The following is a 21,644-nucleotide window of genomic DNA, read 5'->3' as shown; positions in this document are numbered from 1 at the left end:
AATTGCATGTGCATGCACTTCATGAAAAGCATTTTGTGACCCAGCTTTGCTTCCTTTTCAGAACTGTTTATGCTCCATTTGGGTCTCTGCAGATGTGCCAGCACAGAACAGGGAACAACACAGCTTAAGAAACAACACAATTCTTTGAAGAAAAAGTTCTGCAGGGCTTCCACAAGAGAAAGGACCAAATACCTAGAGAATAGCCAGTATGTTCTCTTTGGTGTGGTATGGTTTGATATGTCTCATACTGCCTCTCCTCCACTTGCCTGTCTGTCATTTCCTGCCAAAGATGACTTCTGTAATGAGAGGCTTTGACGTTTCATTGCAATTCACCTGTTATCCCCATGCCTCTTCTGATGATCCCAGAACCTTTCGCTTTTATGGGCAGCATTTATGCAACAAGGTTTTGGTAGCAGGAGACTGCAGGGGTGGTTTCTGTGAGAAGATGCCAGAAACTGCCCCTGTGTCCACTCCAGACAGCTCCAAAATGAACCCACCACTGCCCAAAGCTCTGCAATGCTGGTGGTACCTCTGAGATGACACATACAAGAAAGGGTAGAAGAAGCTGAGAGACAGAGGCATGAGAAAATACAGAAGAAACAGCCCTACAGATACCAAGGTCAGAGAAGAGGAGGTGCCACAGGTTCTGGAGGACCTGGGGTACCCCAGGTTCAGAGAGGCAGCAGAGGTGTGGAGGGCAAAGTTGTGAGGTCATGCTTAACCAGCCAACCAATGTCCAAAATGAAACCTCTGTGCCCACATACACAAGCCTCGTGTCATCTGAAATTACATGTGCCTCTTGAAGACAAACAAATTACTGTAGAACAGAAAGGTTATGGGTGGCTAGAGTGTGAATGGCAAGGGTATATTCTTCCTAAAACTGGCAAAGTATACTGAGTTTTAAAAAGAGTTTTGAGCAGCCAAACTGCTGAAATTTCTCTGCCTATTATTCCAGAAATCCAGGAAGATCTAGATCTACTATGTAGAGCCCAGAGATGAAGAACTACACTTAGTCATTATAGGCACAGGACAGACAGTGACAAGAGCAAAGAGAGGCAATGGGGTGGACAAATGCTGGGATTCCCAGCTCTGAACAATGCCTCTCCACTGCAAGTTGCAGGGCACACTTTTCCTGCACTGGCCATCCCCCCATGCCATATCATCTTCTCCATTTCGGGTGAGCAGTATCACTGGTTGCTCAGGTTTCCTGCATTTTTGCAGAGCAGAGGGCATGCAATTCTGCTGGACAAAGCTGTGAACATGCCTATCTCCACTGCCTGCAGGCTGGTGGTTCAGCAAGGCAAAGAGCAGCAGAGCACAGATTTTCTAGGGACAGCATGTCCCTACATGAACACTGGGATTGGAGTCTTCTGGAATGCTGGACTTCAGATTCAGCAGGTTCCTATATGAGCCTGCTAGGGCTAATTAATGCTCCCTGGGGGCACACTCCAGATGGAAGGGGAAAGTAAGAGACAGGCAGCCAGACAGGCCAACACTTCAGACATCTGAGCCAATTGGGCTCCACGGGCAGAGCTTTCTGCTTGCCACTTTTCCCAGTGAGTCTTGCCTGCTCTGCAGCATCACACCAGGAGAACCTGAGACAGCAAAGCTCTGGTGTCCGTGCAGTTCCCTTGCTGCAATACATTGATCAGAGTTCTCTTAAAGAAAGTGGCCTGGATATCTGAGACACCTATTGATTGCTCCATTGGCTCTCTTCCTGCCCTGATCCTCATTCACTCGGCATTGCCTCAATAACCTGCACATCTATGTTAGGGCCAGTCTCCCTGGATCTTAAAGGGCTACATTCACAGCTATTGCCTAGCTGCAGCCTACATAGGGAGATGTCTGGTGACCCTTATATGCAGTCCCCAAGGGGAGGATCCAAGTCTCTCCTGCAGCATCAAGCTGAGCATTTCAAGTGTAAAGCCGACCTTGAAGTTGTGTTTATTTGTGCTGATGCCGTCTGCTTGAAGAACAAGGTTAACGCCACATGCCCAGCAGGCAGGAGGTGGCATGTACATCATGTATGGCAACAACAATCAGGAAAATGAGAAGAAATCATAAAGCCCTTAACTAGTTACTAATGGAATATCATATTTTTCTTGAGCAAAAGGGTAGTTTCTTTACCCAGAAACATCCCCACTAAGTTACAAGCCCAGTGGCTTGCTCAAGGTCATCAAGGAGAAAACTGTGTGGAGAAGAACTGATTTCTGGATCTTGCCTTTAACCAAAAGACTGCTTTTCTCCAAACTTTTGATAATCTAGCAGGACAAAGAACTTGGCTTAGCAACCTTCTGCCATGCATGAACCCAGGGATGATGAGAGAGACGTACCAAGGCAAAGTAGGAAGGGGAGCTATTAAAAGGAAAAATAATCACAGCCCAAATATCAAGAGACATCTTGTCCTAATGAGAGTTTGGAGACTGCAGGATAGGCTCTCTGGGGAAACCAAGACATCAGGGATTTTTAAAAACAGTTAAACTACCAAAATGGTACAGTTGGGAACACTCGTGCCTTGGCAGAGAAAAGGGATGGATGAGCTAATAGGATGACAGATCAGAGATGGAAAAGACCAATGAACCTTTTCTAATCTGAAGTCCCTTGTCAATTCTGCATTTTGAGCAATTCAAACAACAATGGATTTGTTCTTTCTAGAAACTCTTGGCTCTGTGGAGACCAAATAGTGTAACACCATTTTTCTCCCTTCTTGGATTTGGCTTTTAAAGATATGTATTGATTGAATTCTGTATACTAATACTCTGTGCTTCCACCAAGCTTCACATAAAGCTAACTAATTGGTCCTCACAATTCTTTTGCAAAGCAAAGCATTATAACCCTTATTTCTCAGCCTGGGATACTGAGCAAAAGAAAGAAAAAAAGATGTCTGCCCAATATCACTTGACCACTTTCTGTTTTGACACAGTACCCCTATTTTCAGATTGATAAGGTAGCCTCCTCTGCTCTTGCTGATAATATCATGTGCTCTTGTATCCCACTGCTATCAATAAATCTTTATGCTGTATTTTCCACAGCTTTAAATATTATGGGCAGGATCACAGATAGACTAACATCAATAGCAAACCACCCTTCCCCAGTGACTTTAATGATGCTTGATCAATCCCTATATGAATAACTAAATACACTTCAGCACAAAAGCAGCCATAGAGTCAAATTTCAGTTTGCCGTGAGTAGTATCCCACAGGGTCTGGGAGTTCAGGCACAGCATGGTGTGAGTGAATTTACACTGCTTTCCAGACTAACTCTGGTCTGGAAGGAGTTAACTGTTTTCACAGAACTTGGAGGCTAAGATCTAAAACCCTTCACAGGACCCTGCTCTGAACAGTGCTGAACTCCCAGAAGCAGAGATGCCCTGACCACACAGTCAGCACAGCAGCACTGGCTCCTGTGACTGTTTCCCCAGCTGCCAGCTCCAAAAGGCACGACTGCTCAGAAGCAGAACAGCACAGACAATGGCAGCCAGCAAGCCTGAACCTGTGCTGCTGCTCTGCAGAATGACTGGAGCCACTACAGGCATTTAAGGTTGTTTTATGGGATTCATATGAATAGGCTGCAGTGCATGAACAACCTGCACTAAAGCCAGTGTCATCAGTGTATATTTGTTTTAGTGGGTAAGGGCATACATCCCCTCCCTGAACTACCACATGAAAAGAAGCAGGTTTCCAGTGGTCTCTAACTACAAAGTAGGTGCCTCCCTCCCAGTAGGAGATCAAGATCCTCTGAGTCTACCACCTCTACACCTAGGTCAGGAAGGGCCAAATTACAGAAGCTTGCATCTCCTTCCCTTGGTAACTGGTATGCCCTAGAAGGAAGATATTTAACCACAGAAACTACACATCCATCAAAGAAAAAAATGGGTTTAATGTCTAATCTACATTTTTAACAACACTGGCTGCCATCACCCTGCATCTCAAGAAATAAGAGAGCTCTAGTGAGAAGCAATACACACCCAACCGACATTGTACAATTTATTACCAGCTGCTGTGATGTCATGACCTGGAAGAAAGTTGTATGCTGGCATCTTGGCTCCAGCATACAGGACTCGTGCATAACCACAGCCAGCAGCTGCTTCTTGTGGTTAAGCTGAGAGGACCTTGCTCTGCTGGTATAGCCATGCAGAGGGTTATGTGCATTGCTTCTCCTTCCTTCCCCTCCTCCCCTCACTGCCTTTCCCAGAGGGACCCAAGGGAAACAAACCTTTAAAGTCAATCCATAAGAATGTGTTTAATTGCCACTGAATTCCCTGTGGTTCCTCTTGAATGGACAAGGATAAAAAAGGGGGGTGTGGGAGGAAAAACAGCACAGGAGAGAAGCTGAACACTGCTCAAAAAGCGCTGAACAGATCAATAGGCTGAACAAAACACAGGCTGAGTATGCAGGGCAGGGGACCCACAGCTCCCAGACAAACCTATGCTACCAACCATCTTCAGAAAGTCTCCTGAGTGGTAATAAAGGCACATTGCACACTGTGCCACAGCTCTGCATTAATTCCATCCTTCCCTTATGATGAGTTGCCAACTCAGTCATGATCATGAAAGAGCCTCTCCTCCTCAACACCAAAAAATTACTAGGGTGCAAGAAGAGAAACACCCTCCAGCCCAGCATTCCTTTGGGAAAGGGAAGTCTGGAACCACCAGTTTCCAGTTATTTGTCAAATTTGCAAGTGCTAGAAATAATATTTGAGCATGAGAGCACTGACTAGAACCATTCTCCTCTCTGGACTGACCTCTTGGTCACTGCCCATCCTGACTCTGACAAAGCCTGTAGAAAGATACATTCAGGAACACAAAGAGGGCAAGCATGTAGTTAGCCTGGGAGATTCTGCAAGGTCTGGAATCCCAGGCACTCTTGGGACAGGGAAAAATTCTCATTCTGTCTCTGTCTTACCTTCTTTTAGCATCCCCACTTTGAGGCATTTCATGAAGCGACAGGCCTGACAGGACTTGCGCCTCCGTTTCGTGATCTCACACTCATTGGTGGCCGGGCAGCTGTATTCAATATTCCCTGTAATCAAACACAGAGATGTCACCCAGGAATCATGTTCTCCCCATGGATCCAGGGACAGGCTGCAGTGCCCAGATATTCCCACCACCATCAGTCTGTAAATGCTGCATGTTTGCTCCTTCACTTACACATCCTCTGAGACTTTACCCTGCTGACCTAGCCAAGGGGATGACTGCAGTGCTGGGCTTTCAGGCATGTGTCTTCCAGGCATGTTGTCATCTCTTGTGCTGCACCCCTTGTAACTTGGCCTGTTCCCTGAAGTCCAGGGATAAGAGTGGGAGCAGTTCAGACATTATTAGAATTTCCTTTGCTGCCAGTCTTGCTCCATGTCTGTGGGGTAGATGTCACCTGCCCTTCCTTGTCCTGCTTGGGGAACCAGGCAGCTTACAAGACTTGCAACTTCCCCCTAATTCCACCCCATTCCTCTCACTACTGCTCATCTGCCCCCAATCGCAGTTTGTCAGTAAGAGCAGAGGGTGCTGCACAAGTTGCTTCCATTCAGGCTGCATTTCGTCATTGTGCAGCATCTGAATTTCAATAGCCAGCCATGTATCAACATTCTCAAAGAGCTGGAAATTGAAATTCAAGATAGATCTCAAGGTAATAAACAAATTCCTGTTCTAGACACAGAACATTACAGACCCGTGAGCATGGTGATCTGATCTCATGATCAGATACTTGTTGTGCCCCACACAGGAAGGAACAGAACCAGAGCAAACCTGGAAAAAACTCAGACATGGTCTCACTTTGGGAGGTTTTGCCTTTGTTTGAATGCCAACCTTTCTCACCAAAGCCAGGATCAGAGCCCTGGAGAGATGCAAGATTTTTTTATTTTTTGTTGTTGTTGTTGTTGTTGTTGTTGTTTTGCAGTCCAAAAGCTGAAAATTTGCCCCCCTAACACAGAGACACACAGTAAGGGCACCGAGCCTTTATAGCAGTGGCAGACAGTGACAGCTCTCATTTAGAAGATCAAGGTCCCTCCGCAGTGTCAAGCAGATCCCTAAGCTTCTGCATGACTCTACTCCCTGGATCCTTTGACAAGCATGGTACTGGGAAGAGTCTACAAAACCCACATCATGACTAAATGGGAGAGGGTCAGAGGACATGAAGGTGCTAGTTGCCAAATACACACTATGTGCAGCCTGAACAAACAGTTCTCTAACACACGTATGTACTGGGATCATGATTGCTAAAGAAGAGGCTAAGTATTGGGAGTTTTATATCAGGCCCAAAATCATGCTGTGCACAGCAGAGATTGAGAGCCACAGCTGGGCACAATCCCTGCCACTACTGCAGAAAGCAGGGGCATCACCAGGGAAGACATAATCAGCATTACCCAAGCAGAGCTCAACCAGAAAAAACTGTCATTTCCAAAAGTTTACCAGAGTTCTCAGATTTTTTTTTTTTTTTTTTTTTTTTTTTTTTTTTTTTTTTTTGGTGTCTCAATTTCTTTTATGGGTCCTGGGGCTGGCTGCCAGCACAGTGAGTTGCTCACAGCTCCCTGTAATTTCTGTAAGTGCCCTGTGATAAAGTGATGAGATTAACTCATCGAAATTCCAAAAGCCTCCCAGTGGCTGGCAGTCACACCACCAGCCCAGCTGCCAGCACAGGGGCCTCAGAGAGAGCTTCCCTTCACTGCAGCAGCTGGGGATGCTGCAAGGTCCTGCAGAAGACTATCAGCACACAAAGGTGTACACAGACATGGACAACTCTGTATGCAACAATAGAATGTGAGTCAAGTCTCTATGTGTCATAAACTTTAGATTATGTGCCCCAGAAGGAAGGGACAAAGAAGGGACAATCAAATAGACAAGGCCTTGCTTTGAGCTGTTGCTTATTAGAGGGATTTCCTTTACTTAGAAAATATGTACATTTGATCTGAAAAAAATGGTAGAACCTCACTGATGCCATGGCACAAGATTTACCTAAAAATGGCCTCAAAAATCAAGTGGTAGGTGAACAGATCAGAGTTTGGATTTCTTCTAAGCCTTCATATATCACCTTGGAGGGCAAATCACTCCCTCTTCATGTCCTAGTTTGCTCATCTGAAAAATGAAATGAACACTAAACCTACCTTCTGGAGAGATTGAGAGTCTTTATTCATTAAGGTGTAACTGTACTTTAAAGTCTTTAGATGAGAGATGCTACAAAACAGCAAAGGACTATTAAACTGATAGAACATGGGGTTTTTTTATGCTGGAGAACTTCAAAAGTACCCTATTTTCTGCAAAATTAGACCTCTGACTATTAAACAGCTTGGAATATAATTTCTATTGCACATATAATAGGAGCACCTCAAAATTGCACACCAAAATTTGGTCATTCAAGAGACCCTGTATTCACCCTACCTCTCTGGTACAGGATGGACTTGGAAGACAAGAATGCCTCCCTGAGCTTGGGGAGCATAGTAAAGTCCCAGCCATCTCCTGCTTAAATTAGGGACAGGGTCCTCAGGGGACTGAGCTTGAAATCAGTACAGCACTGAGGACACAAGCTACTCCCTGCTTCCTGATTCTACCTTTCTAGAAAGCCTTTCTGCAAGGAAACTCATGAAAGACTAGATAAAAATAACCAAGAAATTCCTTAAATAATTTTCAGCTTCTGATTGCTAAAAAGCCCATCTTGCTTTTTCTCGTTTCTTCTTCATTGCCATTCACTTCAATTAGTCTTTCTAACTGAGGCATCATAGCTCGAGTCCTGGTGTGAGGAGAGGTACTTTGTGAAAATCAGACGAAAATCTCTCCATGATCTGCATGAGGTAAGAAGGGTTATTTTTTAAGCCTGAGCTTTCAAAGGAAAAGATTCAAATGATGCTAGGTGGAAAATGGGACACATATAGGTGTAACACCAGAACTGCTTGCCTCCTCAGGGTGGCACACCTGACTTCCTGTTCACAAAAGAGGGCTTGGACATTTCGCAAAACCTCGCTCAAATCAGCCTCCTGCTTGTACAAGCATGCAGGACAGGGGTTTTGGAGCTCCCTACTGGCAGCAAGTTTGTCTATGGGGTTTCAGACATAGAAATATTTTACAGAACTTCCACAGAAAAGGTTCTTCTGCACAGAGCTTGCTGTACAAATGTCCTGAGGCAAACAGAAAACACTAGACTAATAGAGCTGAGGTTGCACTGAACACGCTTTTTCTTAAATTCAGGTGATAGATCTGTGAATAGTAATCAGCTGTCAAGCACTAGATCATGAAATACTGCGCTTTCCCTGGGTAAGCTTTAGAAATTTTTGGAAAGCTGTGAACTCCCACCTGAAAAGTAGCAGGCACTTTTCTGAGAAGGACAGAAGGACAGAACAGTGCCTGCCTGATGTGGCTGCTACTGCAGGGATACAAAACCTCTTTTGTGCATTTGGATTGTAACGCTCTTCTGCTCAGTAAAAACTCTGTCAACTGCTCCTCTTCCTGGGAGCCACTTTAAGCACCTCAACAACAACCAGAAAGCCCTAGAAGACTTTATTACAAGCCTGTTATAAACCCCTACAAGTCTTCTTTCTGAGCTGCATTATCCACCTTTCAAGCTCCTTACTGGTGTAAAGGCATCCCAACACAGCGGTTCTGTTGCTACACTCACTGAGTTCAAAGCTTGCAAGACTCAAGCTGGAAATCCACAGACACAGGCACTTGCCCAGCACAAAACTTTCCTATCCAGAAGACGATGGTAAATGTTTCTCTTTTCTCTGAATCTCCAATGTTTTGTTGAGCTTTAAGCTTTTTTTAAAATAATAATGGGTCATTTTAGAAATAGCTTTTATTTTCATCATTTGAAGATGAAAAATAGCTGCAAAGTAGTCATAGTCATGAGTATATTGAATAATAAAGGACTCGTATCATTATATAGCACTATTATTAGTTAATATTCAAAGTAGGCAAAACCACCTACTAGTTGTGACAATTAATGAACAAAAGACAATGACAATATATTTGACTGATACATAATGCTCTACCTGCTGAGCAAACTATTAAGAGAAGGAACAGACTTCGATTGAGAACTTCTATCCTGTAAAAAATCCAGTATTTGCCTTTGTCTAAATTTGGATGAAAGGATAAGGTAGGATTTCTATGGAACAGAAATTAAAAAAGCTTTTATTTATAAATATCCCAAACTATCTTATATGTAACACACTCATTCCTTTATATTCAGCTAATATTAAATCTTTTGTTTCAATTCAGACCTCTCTTGAGTACCGATAGCAGGACATTTAAACATGTCTGAAATTCAGATTCTCTTCTATTTGCATTAGATTGCACATTCCACAATATTCGTAGTCAGGTGAGGAAAATGCAAGCTGCCACTAGAATATAATCCCGTGAAACAGTACAATGATAGGGAAACAGGTTAAAATTTTGTCAGACAGCCTAGCTGACTGAAAATGCTTCAGGCCAGTTTAGGTTTTCTGACTGCCTCAAAGTATGGTAAGTCCAATCCTGGGGTTCAAAATACCATGTTCAGAGGGAAAGACCTGCAGCCCAAGAGTGCGTTCTCTCAACTCACCTCAGGTTTTCACTTTTCTATGTCAAGCATTGCCAACATTGCAAAGTGGAAATGACACACAGGTTTCCAGGCCTCAATCCTTATTCTATGTAACACAAGGTAAGAAAGGACAGAACTGTTGACACTCCCCCATAATCTGTGGGACAGGTTAAAGTGTGTTGGGTGATCCTGTCTTCCTGTCCTAGTTCAGGAAAACCAAACACTCCATTTCAGCTAGAATGGAATAAATGGTTTGGATTTTCCTGCCTTCTTTTTTTTCTCCTATCATCAAAATTTTTCTTGGGAAAATCTGACTTGGTAAAAATTCCACTTTTCTTTGGAAAAAGCCTACTGACAGAAAACTCCCACACAGCAATACCAGTGACCTCAGAGATAATCAACCATGTCCATGCTGGCTCTCAGTCTATCTTCTCCCCATCATTTGAAAAGCAGCAGCCCTTGTGTTGTCCATGACACCCTGGCCTCAACTGGCCTCGTGAGAAAGTGAGCTGCAAATAAGTCATATTGCTTAGAGGTCTGCAGCTTGGATGCCCATTCTTCCTGCTGCGGCTACCGCAGCAGAGGGAGTTCAAAGGCCATTGCAAGATGCTCCTACCTCAAGATATGCACGTTTTATGTGAGTTAATGCAGCTAAAAAACCCTAATAGGCACAGGGTAATTTGTAGCAGGGGAGGGGGGGTTAGTTGGAAGGGGAACTTCTTGTGAAGGTCTGCTTCATGATCAGGGTATCTAGATAGGGCTGCAGTAGTTTAGGAACTCAACACAGATTTAGACCCATTTTATGGCAGCATGCACATGTAAAGCCAGCAAAGTAAATACAGTCATAGTATTCATTAGTTTTTCACCTGTCAATACTCAAGCACAGAGAAGTGAAGTGGCTTGTCCAAGACCACAAAAGCCTGATGATAAATTTACCTATTTAATCTCTTGAGCATCTGGGAAATCCTGGAGTTACTCCTCCATCTTGGTGCTCAAACCACTGAGTCAATGCCCCTCCCACATTCTGAATCATGGCAAGATTTTGGTACTAGGATACTGGGAAAGCAATTATATAACATACACATCTGCATGCTTTCTGCAAAGGCTACATCGATGTTAGGCAGCCTGGATGAAGATGCTTTCACTTTGTTAAATGCTTAAAACAGCTACTGAATATAGTAGAGTTGTGGGATAAACACCTTTGGAAATGCTCTTGCCATTCATCTTCTCTTTTATGTGATCCTCAAATTCTTTTCTCCTGCACACCTAGGGCTACAGTTGGATATCATGCCCACAGCAGCAGAGCTGTGGGAACAGTGTGTTTTCTTGACTCAACCAAACTCTGCAGACCTATTTGCTGCCTGCTTCCCTGCACTCAGCCTTCAGCTGCATAGCTGAAATTGCTCACCCTCAGGCACAGCACACTTGACTCTCACACTCTTAGGAATAAAAGCATTTTGGTACCTCAGTTGCCAGCCCAAGCTGATGACAGGGTGAGAGAAATTTTCACTTACTCTTTCCCCCCCCTTCCCCCCCCGTCTGCTGCATGTTAACAGGCAATCAATTAGAGAACCACAGAGAGAAAGAATATGCCTAAGGAAAGGAAGATGGAGGGAAGTACTCTCCCCTCTTGGGATTCAGTCAGCTGGCATATTACTTGGCTGATACAGGCTCCATCTACTGCTACCATGCATCATTTTCTTTTGATTCTCTCTGAAAACTCTTCAGAAGTTCCTATGATTTTTTCTCCTTCTCAAGGACTCTTCTGCTCTGACACAGAGGTCCTCCAGTATCATTCCCATGAAGGGGTAATTAACTGGTCTCTTCCTGTATTAGGAGACCCCAGGACTTTGTTTCAGAGTGCTACCCGGTCCCTGCTTTAGCACCTGAATGTGCCTAAAAGAAACACTAGGAAGGGTCCAAGGGCTGGAGAAGGGAAGGAGTCAGTGCTGACAGAAATGCAAGTAAAATTCACATTCAATCACAGAGATTCAGCAATGACAAATTACAGAAACCCTGCCAGGGAACAGGCCAATTCCCTAAGGACAGCCATGGCATAATAAAGAAAGGAGTATCAGTGAGGCAGAGTAATTATTTCCACAGCTGGATTTCCACATTAAGGAAAGATATCTAAAATCTATGAAAACACGATAGATATAGTGACTTTCGTGGAGACCTGGGATAAACTGCACCCTGTACCATTCAAGAGTTGAACATCCCCAGCAACAGAGTGTAATCAGATCCATTCAATTAACAAAGTGAGTGGTCTCTCCACACATACATTTGTTTCATTTCACAGGAGGCAAGGAAGTCCTGATGTGGTGGACTAACCCCAGCCAACAGCCAAGTACATGCACAGCTGCCTGCTCACTGTAGACCTGCCTTCAGTCAGCACACTGTACTTGGGCAAACCCAATACACTTCCCACTGAAAAATGAATGATCCTGTCCTTTTTCCAACTAGTGGAGGAAATAAAGGGGGTATCCGTATGTCCCGGCATGTTTGTTCACATGGGGTATGTGTACGTAAGTATACCCAAACATCCATGGATATTGGAGGTTGTTTGGATGCACTCCTGCTTTTGATTATATTGTAGCTGCACATGTGCACATCTGCAAACACTTTTGTCAGTCAGGACACAGCCATACTCCTCATACCTGAATTGTACATGAAGGAGCAACTCACTGTAATTCATCTACATGTGCATGCATTGAGGTTTTCAAAATCTCCTGAGGAATTGCTAATCCTTAGTGAGACTGACAAAAACTTCATCTTCTTCACTGCCTAGTTTTTTTATCTTCAAAGAATCTGCATCTTAATGAAAAAGGTTGGTAAAACTCGAAAAGGAGAAAAAGACTGACTCTCACAGAAGTTCTCTGTCCAGATTTGTGCTGAGGTTTGTATGGAGTTCATGGCTACATATCAGGACTGGTAGGACAAAGAATTTCTCTACTCTTGTAATGCTGGAGCTTTCACCTCAAGGTGCAGGTATGTCTACATACATTCCATCGCTTGACAGAGGCACCTACTCTTCAAATGGGCCTTAAAACACCATTAGAACGCAAAGCATTTCCTTTCTAGGCCTTACTCCACTAGATGACACATTCTCATAGTATCAGTGCCACTAGCAGAGGCAGGAAGATCCAGTAGTCCAGATACCCAGATCTGGTAGCCAATCAGGCAAGGAACCTGACAAAGTTTCCTACCATCACATAGCCTAACTCCATGTCCACACTGATTTGGAAGGACCAGAACTGAGCAAGAAGAAAGAAGAAGCATACAAAAAGATGGAGAGTTAGGTGCATTAAATACATTTTCCCTTTCCCCCCTTTATATGACACTGCAGTCTCAGCAATGTCTGGGGCCATGTCCCTTTATCTCTATGGAGTGAATGGCTCAGTTTCCATTCCTTCCCACCATACCTTGAATAGTCCTCTTGAAGAAGGCTTTACATGCCTCACAGGAAGCCACGCCGTAGTGGTACCCAGAAGCAATGTCCCCACACACCAGGCACAGCCGCTTGGGGATTGCGTTGAGCATGTACTCGCACTTGGTGGGTGAGTCCTCCATGATGGCGCTGGCGCAGTCGTCGTAACGCTTACGGCAGGACCCGCCGCCGATCCCCGTGCCATTGAACATGGGTGGCGAGTCTAGGCCATTGGGGTGGCCGCCCATGGCGATGCCGTAGCCACCGCTAGCGTCGGAGGAGCCGCTTGGGCTGTGGTGGCTGATGGCGTCGATGCCAGAAGATGGGCTGGAGGGCTCGGTCTTGATGAAGGACCCACAGCTGGAGGAGAGGTGCCGCTCCTCCGTGGCCATTCTGCCGAGCAGCCTGCAGGGAGAGAGCAAAGGCACTCAGCAATCGCCTTTATGGAAAGAACTTTACCAGCTTTTCAAGCTCTTCATATTTATTTTAGTCACAGATAGTCTTATTCTTTATAAAAGTGTTCAGTCTTTTCTTGGAAGACTGCTAAATTTTATGATATTTACAGCAATGAGTTTCAGGGATTACTTGTGCGGTGTATGAACAAACAAATCCCACTTTTATTTGCCTATAATGTATTTTCAGCCTGTCAGACTCCCTGAACATCTCCCAACTCTCCTTCTCAGGAAATGTAGTTTAGCCATGTTCTCCTCATTCAGCTCTTCATTATCTATATGATGGCTCTTCATGCAGGAGTTTTTGCAGATCTCTTATCTGCTTCATCATCCATCTCAGAACTTCCTTTTGTCTGGCTATTTCTGTTCAGTCCAGAACAGAGTTCAATGAGCCAGCTCCTCAGCAGCACGAAACTGGCACCGCTCCATCACTTCTCCAGCTGAAGGTCTGGACAGTAGTCAAGACAAAGGCACGCCATCAATTACCTAGTGACATTACAATATTTTCTATGTTATTTTCAGTCTACATATTATGTAATTCCTTGCACTGTTTGCTTTTTTTTCCCCCCCCTCTTTAAATGAAAATGTAAATTGTTACCATTTCTTCAACAAATAGTACCAGGAAGCTACTTATTGCAACACTTGATCTTATTCCTGAGTTGCTACAGTTAATTTAGAATCCATTAAGATGTATGAAAAAAATCAAATTAATCCTTCTGGTGTGCAATGTTTTGCAATTGCCAACAGTGTATTTCATCTGCCACTATGCTGTGCAGTCCAGACACCCAGCTTTACTAGGATCCTCTGGAGCTCTTCAGTCTTCCTTGGTAATTTGATTTCATCTGCAGTCTCATTGTTCACCCACTTCCCAGATCATTAATACATGGATCAAACACACAATACTGATCTTTGTGGGTGATGCATGTTAACCTTTATCATGCTGAAAATTGACTTCTCTCTTTTCTGAGTTGGGTATGTCTAGCCCTTCTTTCTGTCTCTGACACCTTTTAATTGATAATAGTATTAACCTGAGAGGTTAAATTTTCCCTTCAGCAAGACAATTTGTCAAGGGCTTTAAGAGAAACTAAACATGCATTTTCCTGATGACGCGGCCAAAGAATTCTGACTGACTGGAGATGCTTGACTTTTCTTCTTGTAAGCTCTCTTTGTTTAAAGTTACCACACCATGGTCATGTGGGTAATTTCTATTTCTATTTCAGTTTCAGCCTATTTACCTGGTATTTGTGGCAACTCCTTCTGCCAAGAGATCAAATCCATCAGGGGACAGGACAAAACATTCTGTGACTCAGCAAGGCCGGAGTGCACACTTTAAAATATCACATCTGTGTGTCTGTTGATACGAATATAGATGTTTGATATGCAGCAAATTCACAGTCCTGCATCCTTATGATCTCATTTGACCTAAGTATCTCCTAATTTTCCCTTCTCTGTTTCATCCTCAAAGTTTGACCTCATCTCCTATCTCTGGGATCGATCAGCCAAGTTTGTTTTTTGGCAAGACTGTTGACCTTGAGAATATGGGCAGGCATCTCACGTTCCTCAGCTGCTCTGCCTGGTGTTACTTGAGAGGAATCCAGGGTTTGGGCCCTCTCAGAGACAGTGTGATGAGTTGATAAATGCCCATGCTTTGCCCAGAAGGCCACAATGAACTAGAGGTCATGGAGCAGTTACAGAAATTGCTGCAGGTGCATTCATCTCTATTCCCACAGGGCAGCTGGACATATTGCAGGTCTTCTGGTGTAACGACAGCTGACTTTGTGAAGGAAGATGAAACTTTGCTAGCTGAGACTAGATTTTAGCATCTCACAGCAAAGCTGAAACCTGCTGTGCAGGCTCTGGAACCTCCCCATACCTGAGAACTGCATCTGTGGTAAAGAAATTAAGATCACTGGGCACAGCAACATGAGATAAAGGTTAAAATGGAAGGCAAAGCAACCATAAAGCACTGTTTTGCACTGTGGAACTCCATGGTAAGAGAAGCTGGAGTTGTAATTTTTAAGGCAGACAGAGGAAAACACCATGAAACAGTAATGACAGGGAGATGAGCTGTACTGGTAGGTTCCATCAGCGGAGCCCAAATCCCAACTTCTGTTTCTTAAATAGTCAAACATTCATGGATGACTTCAAGAGCACTTACTGAGGTATTTTCCTTCAGTGGAGAAAGAACAAAAAATAAAAACAGAAAATAAAAAGAAAATAAATTAAAAACAAAAAAAAGGGGGGGGGGAAGGAAACAAAAAAATAAAGAACCTGAGGAAATAAGGAGCCTTCCTTCCCCAAGGCATGCAAACAGTGAGTGTTTGATGGTGAATCAGGAAAAAAGCCCCCTACATCCTTATAGATGAGGACCCTCCTGTTCCTTTCCAGAAGGCAGCAGTATATAGCGATTTCTGGTTGGATGTGAATGCATGCTTGAGAGCAAAAGCCCTTAACACCAAGATAGATCAAAGATTACAGCTAAGGTGACTCCAGCCATTCCAGAGCATGTGCTTTTCTTTTCTGGCCTCTGACTATCTGCAAGTCTCATGGAAATCCTGTGCTGATTTTTAAACAGTCAGAGTGTCCCCTGGCAATGAGATACAACATCTTGAACTTCAAGAAGAACAGCTAAATGTGTTTTGCAAAGAGTTCAAAGTGATGAACAGCCATTTTGCTTGGCTCTAGTTACCTTAATAGGAATGTAAAAGGAGAGAGACTTGATCCAACTCTCCTCTGTGCTGGCACAGGAAACTCCGTTACTATTTCTGTGCCCATGTAACAGGCTTAGAGGTTCTAAACATTTCGTTCTTTTCACCTTTCCTCATCATAGGTCATTCCTTCTAATCCCTTTAGCATCTTTGTGGTACTTCACTGGATTTGTTCCAACTTTCCTGGGTCTCTGTTGCAGCAAGGTGCCCTGAACTGCACAGTGCAATGCTGCAGCACTACAGGGGAGAGTCACTCTGGAAAAGCACACAGCCAGGAAGACATATGGACCAACTGAACAGTAGCTTTGCCAGACATCAGGTTGCACATCAGCTCACAAAATTTGATAGCCTGTCTCATTGGGACCTCTCTGAACATAAGCTGCTTTTGCCACCGTGCTCTGCACAACATGAAATTTGGAGATTCTCCTTGTTCCAAAGTAGATCCAGTATCATCTTTGAACTGCACAGTGCTAATTATTGCTTGTTTTACCAAAGCCTGCTCACAATCTTTATTTTTTCAGCCTAGCTCTTCTTTTTTCTATGCTGATTTTTTTAGTATCTTTTGGTTCTGTCAACTGTAAATTTGAGAGTGATCACTTTTAGGTTACTTCCAGGTCACTGATGAGTATTTACAGTCAAAACACTGTTCTTTTGGACACCATCTTTGCAGAAGGATAAAGAATATCTCTAACCCTTCTGTTTACACTGTCATTTAATCCATGATTCATTTCACAGGATTTGTATCAAAACCAATTTGATCTAATTTCCCTAATAAGATTTTGCACAGCTTTGTGTCAAAAGCCCATGCATGATCCAGAGTCAGTCTATTCACTGTATTCCTTTTGCCCACTAATTATCTAATTGCATCAAGAAAGGTTATTGTCTGCTGTACTCCTCTTTGATAAACCCACTGCTGTTTATCACTAACAATGCTGTTAGCCTTTATGTGCTTGTAACTGCCCTCAGACAAGTATGCTCTGACCTCAGTGATTCTGGATGTAAACACACAGGTTTAGACAAGCCAAGGTCCAAATCTGTGCTTTAGGTCTTTATCCATTAATGTTCTCTCCTTTGGGCAGCAATGTTGGGTAATGTTACAAGTTTCCTCAATTCTCCAACCCTTCATCTTTTGCTATTTCTCTGCAATGGCTGCCATTAAAGGCTTATGAGTTTAATGATCTTTTGAGAATAACAGCAAAAATAAGAAAGATTGCTAGATGGGGAGGAACAGAAAGGGACAGAAGACTAGAGTTATAAAATTAAGGCAGTAGTGCCCATGATTTTCATTCTTTCAAACATCAAGGATTACAAGTTTGGGACTGATGCTGGTAAGGCTATTTTATTGCACATCTTTCGGGGTTACTTTTGCCTGGAATAGTAATTTGTAGCTACATTCACCTCTTTACCCCACCTCTGGATTTGGAAATTACAATAATTCAGTAGTCTTTATGTATAAATGAGAAAAAAAAATGTCCACCACTCACACCTGTTTAGCAGGACAGCCAGAATACCCAGCTTTGTAACAGAAGGTAACTTCTCCCCCCCAGGGGAACTTTTTATCAGCTAAAGATATATAAAATTCAGTAACTTAATACCATCTGAACATTGAAGTGCTCATGCAAACCTAAGTACTCGACCTTCTACACTCTCCAAATAGCATTCACTATTCCAAAACTGGATCAAAAAAAGTTTAGTGACAACACTGCTGAGCTTCCTTAGTGGCTGAAACCTCATCTTCAACAGGAAATGCAAGGATAGATTCAGTTCTATACTCCAGTTTCCTGAAGAAAGTTAATGAATGGGCATATGTTCTGCCCTGTAGTCCAGTCCCTTCACCAGTATTTTCTGATTTAGTCATAAAGTCACCAACTCAGCATGTTGGGGATTTCCAACAGCAAGACTGAAGTTATCATTAAAATGGGTACTGAAATGCAACTGTAGAACTAGTATCAGCTGATGGAGGGGAAAAAGAGAAAATGCTCAGGGCCTCCTCAGGAAAAAAATCTTCCCTATTCTGGGCACAAGGAGAAATGTAAAAGGTCGGAAATGGGCTTTTTTTGTGGGTGACTCTCACACTGATACAGATTCCAGACAGAATGAAATCTTGATTTTCTAAAGTTCCATAAAGTGGAAAACCATGCAGGTAAGATGCCTGTACAGCTTGGAACTTCCAGGAGCCATATGGCTGTACTTGTGGAACTGCACTTCAGTCCTGAAGTCTTCACAGTAGACTAAAGTTATACTGACAAAACCTGAGAAGTCTGCCAGTATAAAGCTGCTCACTTCAGGCACCAGCTTGTGACAAAAGCACATTTTGGACTGCACAGAAATTTTAAAACCAGTCATAGAAGACGAAAGTAGTTTTAATCTGCAGAAACACCAGTGATAATACATCCATTCTCTTCTCTGGTACAGACTTATTTCTGCTATTGGTATTTGTCAGTTCAGATCACACAAACTTGCATTGCATGTGTGCATGGGATGTGCACATCATGGGCAACATAGATTCTGTGTCTTTTGTGGGCCACATGAGAGAGCTTTGCAATCCACAGTGGACTGACAAACAATGTAGGTCAGCTTCTCAAACACTGTCTGCAACTCCAACAAGCCAAATTTTATCAGCTGTTTTTTTTTAGATACAGAAGACAGAAATAAATAATGTTTCCCAAGTGTCAGGCTAGATATGACAGCTGCAATAACAGCCAGTGTAATTTTAGGTCACTTATGCCAAGAGTTAATGTCATAGAGCTGAGCCACACCTGTTGGTCAACCTGCTTTTACCATGGACAGCTCACAAACATGCTCCCACCTTTGCCTCACCAAGAATGCCCACCAAAGTGCTAGGGAGGAAAGGGATCAGCACCCACACTGGTTTCTCATGCTCTTTTACTCCATATGGACTTCAAATGAGAGAGCCATCATTTAGAGACTTTATCTACACTGACAGCTTTTCTCCATTCAACAGTCCAAGAATAATGCCAATGTGCCATTTTACTGCTGTACAGTGGATAACTGTGGGTAACTCAGTTGTATCAGGAATTTTTTCTGGGCTTATTCTATCATACAGGAACACGCTCTGTTCCCAGGACAAACTTAATTCCTCTCTGAGAATAGGCAAGAGCTTGGGTAGCACCAGCATGATGGATGTGATCATAAACATAAATATACCAGTGCATGGGCTTTAGAGAGTTTTTGTTTCAATCACAGTATTTTGCATTGCTATAAAGGGCAAGAGTCAGAACTCAGCTCGATTTAACTACTTTTCTCTGGAGTGCAGATCTGATTTCTTATAGTTTTGCCATGTTTCCTAGCGATGCCTCCCTTTGGTTCATATGGGTTATGCTCCTATTCTGTAGAGTGTGGCAAACCCCAGACAGCCAGTTTTCAAGGCATTTGTCCATAATATGCCTCCCCAACACTACATACTTGTCTTTGGACAAGCTAGTGCTCACATTCTGGCTCTTATACAAATAGTACTTGCTTGTCTAATGCCCAGTAGATATTTTATCCCTTTGACCCATTGCATAACCAGAGCCCAGTTACATGTCAGTAGATCTTCTCTAGCCCAAGTTAGCTCATGCTGAAAAAAGCTGCCACATCAAACTGTCTGGAGGCTGCTTAATAAATAAAAAAGGCTCTCGTGGGCAGAAGACATTATGGATTTCCTACTAGCCTTCATCCCTTTCCTCATTACTGTAATTTCTCTTCACCCTTACGACAACGGTCTTGTTAGTAAATGCTAAAAAGTATTACACAGATGAAGTGACAATTAATCTGGAGGTGTGACACATATTATCAGTTCACTCTGTTATTAATACATTGCCTTTTGAAGGTCCCTTGCCCTCTTGGTGTACTAGATGGCACTTCCCCCAGAGTGAATTGCTTTAGCACTTGAGCTAATGCCTCTTGCTTATACTTACTGTTGATACCACAGCAAAACAAGAACAGGGTTGACTTGCTGTTCACTATTTACCCAAGTTCTACCACCACCCTTTTCCCCCACCATTATCATTCTGTGTTTCACATTTCCACTTACCCCACTATTTCTACATTCACAGCAGTTCAACTATTTTGCCTGCACACAGCAAAGCTGCAACTCAATCCCTGCTGAAATACTCAGCTAAACCTTCATTTCTTCTTGAGTGTCTTTCTTTATACTCTGCCTATCTAGAGCACTTATAATCTATATCTCCCTAAGCACCTTCAGTGTCCTTTGGACACTGGTGAATGAGACCCACATACAAGAGGCTCAGTAGAGCACATTTCAAACACTTACACATCAGAATTTTGCTTCCACCTTCTCAGAAGAGCAAGGAAAGGGAACTTCTAGCTAACTGCCATTCATATCACACTTACTTCTGCATTGCAGCCTGATCCAATATCTCATCTCTCAGAGACCTTTGACTCAGTATCCTCTCAGTATTTCTAAGAGAAAACTGCTACCAGTACAAATTTTTCAGTCTGCATTTCCTTGCATTTCAAGATACTCATTGAAAACATCCCCTTCAACCTTGCCTACAATTCATGGTGAACAGGGCACGAAAAAAGAGAGACACAGAGGAATTGCTTAATTTTTCTTAGTGTTTGAGGAAGGAGTTAGAATGGGACATACATATCAAAGACATCACCCTAGAAACAAATGTGCAAAGAGACTTCGTAATTGACATTTCTTTAGGAACACTAGCTTACTGAAAAGGAGGAGTTTGGGTTTATCAAGACAAAATATGAACTCGAATGTTATTCAGCTTGGATGGATTAAAAAATTCTCTGGGTTTGAGCTGGTAATACTTTCTGGGAAGGTTTCTGTTTCTTATGCTTCAACAACACAGTTGTAATGGGATTCTTCCGCCTTCTCCCACCCTGGCCAACAGAATCCAGACAGATTAGAGAGGCTTTGCCTAGATTCCACCTGTAGCTCCCAGAGAAATCTATAACTAAGTGCGTCATCATTAGAACATTTCTCAAAACCTGACAGATCTTGAAAAACTAACTGAAATTAGTTTCACATAAATTACAGCATAGGAAATAACAAAGGACAATTAGTGCTTTTTAACTTGATTTTTTTTTTTAACCCTGCCTCTACAGAAAGGATTTCTAAGATGATACAATGGCAAAGCAAGGTGACTGTGAGTAACTGCAGACCTTTTCTGCTAATGAATACCACAGGTGGAAGGAGAATAGGTCACATATGGAAACAGTGGTTTCCTTCTGCACACCTTACACTGCTGTAACATACAGGATTATCTTTAGCTACCTATTTAGAATAACCTCAAGGTTCAGTTCTGCTGAGTCTCTAAACTCCACCTTTGGTAAGTACTTAGCAGATCTCTTAGCACACACTATATATATTAAGTAGGCAGCTGTGTCTGACCCAAATTCCAGCTTCTAACCCCCACAACTTACTGTAAATCTGTTTCATTCATCCATCTTGCTGAGTGTCCCCATTTCCTTTGACTTGCAAAGCAGCTTCCTGTCCACTCAAGTCCGACCCTACCTGAGGCCCCACAATGTTCTGCATTCTTACTTGCCTGAACCAAGAGAAGAGATCAACAAACT

At 43.0% G+C, this 21,644-nt stretch overlaps 1 protein-coding gene across 2 annotated transcripts in view; it reads right to left on the bottom strand.

Moving 5' to 3' along the window:
• ESRRB (estrogen related receptor beta) overlaps positions 1 to 21,644 on the bottom strand; it is a 126,483-nt gene that overhangs the window by 27,140 nt on the left and 77,699 nt on the right. For both annotated transcript variants that reach the window (XM_058850214.1, XM_058850204.1), the window contains 2 exons: positions 12,924 to 13,333; positions 4,906 to 5,022 (listed from right to left, as the gene is read on the bottom strand). In XM_058850214.1, the coding sequence (XP_058706197.1) occupies positions 4,906 to 5,022; positions 12,924 to 13,320 (514 nt within the window). In that variant the 5' untranslated portion in view covers positions 13,321 to 13,333. The remainder of the gene's footprint in view (positions 1 to 4,905; positions 5,023 to 12,923; positions 13,334 to 21,644) is intronic.

The sequence above is a fragment of the Poecile atricapillus genome, chromosome 1, assembly GCF_030490865.1.
Source record: "Poecile atricapillus isolate bPoeAtr1 chromosome 1, bPoeAtr1.hap1, whole genome shotgun sequence".
In the NCBI taxonomy this organism is placed as follows: domain Eukaryota; kingdom Metazoa; phylum Chordata; class Aves; order Passeriformes; family Paridae; genus Poecile; species Poecile atricapillus.
Note: the sequence above shows the minus strand (reverse complement) of the source record. Positions and strands in the feature narration are given on the sequence as shown.